At 42.4% G+C, this 7,085-nt stretch overlaps 1 protein-coding gene across 1 annotated transcript in view; it reads right to left on the bottom strand.

The window, feature by feature from the left end:
- Nucleotides 1-599: 599 nt before the first annotated feature.
- The window catches only part of LOC109431412 (scoloptoxin SSD14), a 114,321-nt gene continuing 107,835 nt past the window's right edge, over nucleotides 600-7,085 (bottom strand). Inside the window, exons 4-6 of the mRNA XM_062845697.1 lie at nucleotides 2,332-3,129; nucleotides 1,227-1,655; nucleotides 600-1,162 (exon numbers count right to left, since the gene is read on the bottom strand). Coding sequence (XP_062701681.1) covers nucleotides 649-1,162; nucleotides 1,227-1,655; nucleotides 2,332-3,129 — 1,741 coding nt within the window. The 3' untranslated portion in view covers nucleotides 600-648. The remainder of the gene's footprint in view (nucleotides 1,163-1,226; nucleotides 1,656-2,331; nucleotides 3,130-7,085) is intronic.

The following is a 7,085-nucleotide window of genomic DNA, read 5'->3' as shown; positions in this document are numbered from 1 at the left end:
CAAAAAAATAATTTGAATAAATGATGACCGCTGATGATTGAATGATGGTTTCTTGAGCTTTAATCTTTATATGAATTAGGTCGCTAAGTTAGCCTAGTGGTTAAGGCTATGGATCGCCAATCCGGAGAGGACGGGTTCGATTCCCGTTCCGGTCGGGAAATTTTCTCGACTCCCTGGACATGGTGTATCATTGTACTTGCCTCACAATATACAAATTCATACATGACAGGCAAAGAAAGCCCTTTAATTAATAACTGTGGGAAGAAAAAAAGAACACTAAGTTGAAGCAAGGCAGGCCAAGTCTCAGTGGATACGTAGAGTCGTAAAGAAGAAGAAGCTGATGAATTAGGTTCTTAAACTGGGACCCAGTGTCACTTTTTTTGATGCATCATAATGCATGCCTCTAAAATCACAGTTTGGAGTCCTACTAGCACGTATAAACTTGCAACAGATTTTTGCTTGACATTCTGTATGAAAACCCGTTTGAGTTTTATGTTTAACATTGAAGCCAAATTAAGAAAAAGAGATCATGTCTTCCCCCCTTAGTCTCCCCTAAACATATTTCGTGGATGTGATATTGTAATAAAACATGCACGGTGTACGTTTTAATCTGTATTTGATACAGCTCTAACCAGTCTATGCGTAAAACTATGCCACTAGTTCTACACTGCCACCTCGCCTCGAATCGAAAGCTGCAGATACCACATTGTTTGAATTTTTGGTGATTGCTGTCGCCGCAGCAAAGCCTGCATCCGGCGTCTTCTCTCGCACATCGTGCCCTCGTCTTCGCAATCCTTCCAGAATGGTTTCGTCAAAGCCCGCCTCATAGTCCACCCACATGGGAGCCAACTGGTGGTGGAGACGCCTGGCGTTCATCACCGTATCAAGATCCTCTCCAAAGAATAGATACCGCAGCAGCAGGGTAACGGTGGCGGTGGTGATCCGTGACCCACCAGCTCCGCCAACCACCATTTGAACACCTTCGGCTTTGTTCGTTACTATCGTGGGTGTCATCGAGGAGAGCGGACGTTTTCCAGGAGTGATGAAATTTGCCGGCGATGGAGGCAAACCATAGGTGTTGATCGTCCCTGGTGACGAGAAATCGTCCATTTCATCGTTCAGGATGATTCCGGTGGATCGGGAACGAATCTTGGCTCCTAGTCTGAAAAGTGGTTATACATTAGGATTGCATCGTCTAGTCACCAAAGTATATTTTGTTAAGTTACAAATAGTTAATAGTGCTGGTGGCGGACACCGCATCTCCATTAGCTGCCAATACGCAAACGTGCGCTGTGCCGTGGTCCTCTGGATTGGCAAACTCGGCTCCGTAGTGACTATACTTGCCAAAGGTTTCATTGTCGTGGATTTGGCTGCGAATGTACTCCGCGTAACTTGAACTGGATAGATTTGCCAACAAACCGTGTGATGATGTGAGGAGGAACGTCGGATCCCCTACCTTCGTTCGAAGTCCGTACCCGAATTTGAAACTTTCTACGACTCTGTGCCAGGTCAAGGGGTCCGTTACGTTCAGATCGTTGTATCCATCTAGGACTTTCAGCATGAAATTCTGTAGCGTTCCACTTCCAGGTAGTGGGAATGAATGCACTTCACTTTTATCACGAACCGTTACCGTTGAAGGAGCTTCCCACTTGGGTCTGGAATGGGTTAGAAAAGTATATTGAGAAGAATGTTATGTAATCACCGCAACGGCACTTTTCAAAAACACTATATTTCGAGAAAATACTGTATTTCAAGATAATCGCGTTTAAAGTTTCGCGCTTTGCCTTGTCCTTGTGGATGGTGAGCGCTACAATGGGCTGTAACTTTGCTTCTAGTGCACCAATCTTTATGAAATTTGTCAAACTAGTATAGTTTCAGATTATGCAATAATATAAGTTCGATTTTTTTTATCCCCGCAAGGTATGTAACCTCTTAAACTGTAGTAAAAGTTAGAAAATATTGTTGTAGCGTAAGATTTTTCACACTATCGTGTACGCACCAAACTTAGAGCATTTTGGTGAACACAACATCTTGAAAGTCAATATTTTATAATTTTATATTGTTTGTATATGTCTAAACTCAATATTTAGATAATCGTCCATGAAATAAAAGGTTACATTATTATTCAGCAATGCTTTATGACGTTTTTTTGAAAAGTCAAAAAGTTAGTCACTAGGTGCGCAAAGTAGAGTATGTTTACAATAAAACGCTACAGCTATTCGCCAAGAAAAAAGATCATAGGAAGGATATTGAATAAATTAAATTGCCAAAGTTAAGTACACACCCTATAATATAAAACAAGTAAAAATGATGATGGATTTGTTAACTTACTCATAGTTATAAAAATCGTCCTCTGTGAGAATGCTGTCGAACCCTTTCAAATCTTGCATCAGTTTCGGCAACAGAGTTCCATTCTTGCTGTACAAAGCGTGCACCCCTTCGTTGGCAATGATCTCCAAACTATCGGCCAGCGCCAATCGTTTGATGTAGTCTCCTTCCTTCCACGTGTCATTCGTGCTCGGATTGATAAATATCTCGCGTAGCGATGGCTCCGCATGAATTTTAACTCTTGTTCTGGCCAAGATTCGTTCTAAATATCCGGTAACCATGTGGCCCTTCCTACACAAATCGATGGTAGGTTGAACCAATGTGCCCCATTCTAGTTTGCCATACTTTTGGTGTAGAACCCAGTACCCTTTCAATTCGCCGGGTACGGCTATCAAAAGTCCCCGTTCATCTTTGGTAGAATTGCCCGGTTTGACCATCATGTCCTCAGTGGCCGCAGCCGGTGCGGTTTCTCTGGCATTCAGTGTCTCTACGCGGTCATTGGCTCTGTCGTAGATCGTCAGTAGGAAACCTCCTCCGATGCCCATGCTCTGAGGACACGTCACCCCCTCGCAGAAGAGAGTTGCTATGGCGGCGTCGGCTGCCGTTCCGTTCATCCGAAGAATTTGCGCTCCAATTGCTGCACATTCGTGCCCATTGGCGACCACTGCTCCCCCATGCTGGTCAGAGGAAATTTGCTGTGAGTCACGTTTCTCCAGTCCATAGTATAGGCCCGCAGCCAGTGAGATTATGATTATAGTTAGGATGAATGCGATGAGTGTGATCTTCCGTCGATATGGATTTCTGCGAAAAAATATACGAGAGAATCTAGAATGAATTGTAATGTACAGTGATATTTTGGGTTTTGAGATATTTGTAAAACATAATTACATTTTTGTGACAAGCCTTAAGATTAGAGTTCAACTGCCTCATATTTATTCACGTAATAGTTGTTTATGCAACTAAAAGATGTGCTCTGTTTCAATGTGGGTCATTCGAACTGTTTTGCAGATCATGTTCATGCTGCATTTATTTATAGTCCAACATGATGAAATTACAAAACTAAATCAACCATTTTCCAACATAACACACGATTTGCGATTGCAGCTTTTCTATCTCGGTCATGAACAACACTCGCGGGATCTCGCTACTGAAATAATCCGGCTAGCTCCGGCGTAATCCTCTCTCAGGGTCGGCAGTAACATATTCGAGGTGGGATTTGGTTAACCCTTAAAAGCGCAATGTTGTTTTTTTCAATTCAATTCAATTCAATTTATTATCAATATTAGGCTTAATATATAGTTAGTTACAATTACAAACCCTAATGAACCTTTGTTCTTTGAAAGGGTTGCGTTGGATTACTAGCTAATAGTTAACAAACAATAAAAATTAGATTTCGTATCTTAGTTGAGCATGAGCATGATTGACCGCCCGCGGATGCTCCTCTGTTATTGCAAGGACATCTGCATTTACACAAAGAACCAACAGATGATGCTTGGGACTAGCTTTCTCCTCATTGTGTAAATGCTGACATCCCAATACTTTTCAATAAGCAATACCAGCGCCGGCCGCGTCCGAATGCAGGTCAATTGAGGATAGGGAAGGAAGTGATGACGTGAATCTCGCTTAGGCCAATAACCGAGGAATTCTCTGCGTTACTACGAAAAATCACTAGGAGTTCGGAAATGGAAAGGGAAGATGTGTTAGGGATTTTTGTCTTGGTAAACAAATTGCTACAACCACCATACCGATTCTTGTTTTGCTATGAACCATGCACTCGCGAAAAATTTCCCTCGAAACCGCCCCCACACACGCGTCACATTCAGGGAATACTTCTTTACGTTACAATAATCAAGATTCACTATAACTAAATTTATAGGCCAATCAATCCACACAGTAGAGCTCTACAGCTGAAGAAACTAATTTTTACAATAAATTGTCGTCGCGGTTGAAACCTGAAGCCGTCCACACGCGAACACCGATTCTTCTGCAAATCCGTACGTGAAACCCAACGCCGCGCGTAGTGCGCTGTACAGCGGATCTGGTCCTCTATCCAGCGCACCACATCCACCACGAACGTCCGACGCACAACGAAAAAACAAACGATTTTCGGCTCGAACTCCGGCTTTTAACTGTACGGTTATAACATTAAAAAAGCATGAAACGAGCTTACCGAACTTGAAGATCCTTCCCTGTTACCCTTATCCAAAGCAACTATTCCCGTTTGCTCTTTCCGCCGACACAAATTCTTGGGTTCGCTACAGACGATGGATAGCGCCGAAATAGATGATATGGTTGTCCAAAGAAATTCAATAAAAGCACTTGAAAGTTCACATTGAAAATTATTTTCTAAATTTCCCTTGACGGATTGAAAAAAAAAACGGAGCGTAAAATTTTAATTAGATTTCGTATCTTAGTTATCGAAAATCAAGAAATCTTAATCACTAACGTATGATATAGCAATCAATATTATACTTCATATGGCTAATCAGACTACGCTTGAAACTATTAACAGATGGGGAATTTTTGATGTTTTCAGGAAGCTGGTTGAAAATGCTGGGTCCTATGTTAGAGAATCTTCTTCTTCCTACCTCTGTTCGGAAAAAACTCTGTTGTAACAGATGGGCGTATCGGGTGTGGTGGTGGTGTTCTGCTGCATTGAATGACCAGTTATGGTGAAGGTTCAGATTGTTCAGTATTTTGTACATGGTGATACATATTTGGGAAGTGAAGAGACACCCTATTGGCAAAACATTGTGATCCGATGTGTTGTAAAGCTCGTTCGTATGATACAGGAGAGGCAGCTTAAAAATTGCTGTAATACAACGATTCTGTTGAATCTGAACCTCTCTTAGATATGTATTATATGATGTGCCCCAGACCGCAATTCCGTATTGGTATCGGCTGTGCACAAAAGCAAAATATATTTTAAGTAATACGTGTTTTGGCACGTATTTTGACAGTTTCCCCGTTTCCAGTTCGAAATGGACACCCAGGTATTTGAAATTGGACACTTCCTCTATTACTTCACCATTTATAGACAGAACGGGATACGGAGCAGCTTGATTGTCTTTGGCACCGAAAACCATAACTTTCGTTTTCTTTAGGTTTAGAGATAGCAAGTTGTTCTCAAGATACGCCATAACTAAATGCAGATCATTAGACATTATTCTATACAGGTCATAGACAGAATGACTTTTATAGGAAATGGCAGTATCATCAGCAAACAATCTTGGTTGACCTACCATTTGGAGTTTTGCTACATCATTAACGTAGATCAAAAATAGCAAAGGACCAAGGTTACTGCCTTGTGGAACGCCACATTTGATGGTACGGTATTCACTGCTGGATCCTGCTATCGAAACCTTCTGCTGTCTTTCTGATAAATAGCTTCGCAGAAGTTCATTGGCGATACCACGAATTCCGTAGGCGTTTTAAAACAACATACCTAAAAACGCTCCAAAATAATTGACCTTCACTTTTATTATTAATTATTAATTTATTTTTTAAATCAGTTTTTATTGTCGTGCGCCTTTAAGGGTTAAATCAGGGTGGCTTAAAGCGCCACTCTCAAAGAGAGACCACCGGTCGTGTTGAAATTTGCCCGACTTTGCAAGTGATTATTTCACTCACGGACGGTTTTGAACGATTCTTGGTAAACGACAGAAATTCTTCGAACGCAAATTTAACTCTAACGCTTTCACAGGCTAAAAGATACTTAGGGAAAATCGAAGGGATTCTTACTCATCCGAGTGAAGTAACGGAACTAAGACGTAACGTAAGGTAGTGAGTATGTTTATTCAATTCAGCGATGTGGAACGTAACGGAACTAAACGGAATTTCAAACTTTCTACTATTTATTTTAGGAAATTCATTCGTGTTGGACGGAAGATATTCATAAGGAACAGAAAAGTGCAAAACATGGCCATGTACAAAAGCTCTCGCGTACATGCGCAGGTTTTTCGGTACGATGCTCGGTTACGGGGTACGTAACTCGAAGATGGCGACGGCTTCGACGTTCGGAGATGGCGGCCAACAATGGTGTTCGCCGGCGTGACCGTGCTGCTATTTGGCACGCAGTGACGACGAAGGACCAGTGTGCGGCATGGCCGAATTACCGGTGCGGAGGGAGTGGCGGCTGGTTGGAAGATTCCGATTCGTTTCACTCGAGAGGGACACGGTGGATGCCGCTCGATAGAAAGGTACTAAAAGCCCAGCGACCCGGCTTCGCGTACTTAGATTCCTGCTATGATCGAGCGGGGAATAATACGTTTCCTATTTTGGCGACCGACGGGAGAACCTCGCTACTATAATGGACGTGCGACTTCACTCGCGCCTCCGTTCAACTGGCTACTGGAGGCGGGCCTTTGCTGGGCACACGGGTCGTATTTACCCAGACGGAAATGTCGGTACACTCCACCAGAAGTTCCCCGATTCGGCGACGACGGTTGCCGAACGAAATTCACCAAAAGTAGCCGAACGAAAAAAAAAAGCTGGGCGCTACATGTCCAATAGGAACTACTATTAGATTTAAGCAATTTTACTATAATTAGAATTTAATTACCTTTTTCATCGAACTTTTTGACATGTGGTATTTTGAGCCACGCTAATGCACATGTTATTTTTACTCAAATCATCGTAGCACAGATTCCGAGCCCGAGCTTTAACCAAATCTGACTGCGTCTCGGACAGTTTTGTTTTCGGTAGGACTTCAGGGAATTACGCTCCTTTGCATGTTGAACAAGTTGAACCATACCTAT

This window comes from Aedes albopictus, chromosome 1 (genome assembly GCF_035046485.1).
Source record: "Aedes albopictus strain Foshan chromosome 1, AalbF5, whole genome shotgun sequence".
NCBI lineage: Eukaryota > Metazoa > Arthropoda > Insecta > Diptera > Culicidae > Aedes > Aedes albopictus.
Note: the sequence above shows the minus strand (reverse complement) of the source record. Positions and strands in the feature narration are given on the sequence as shown.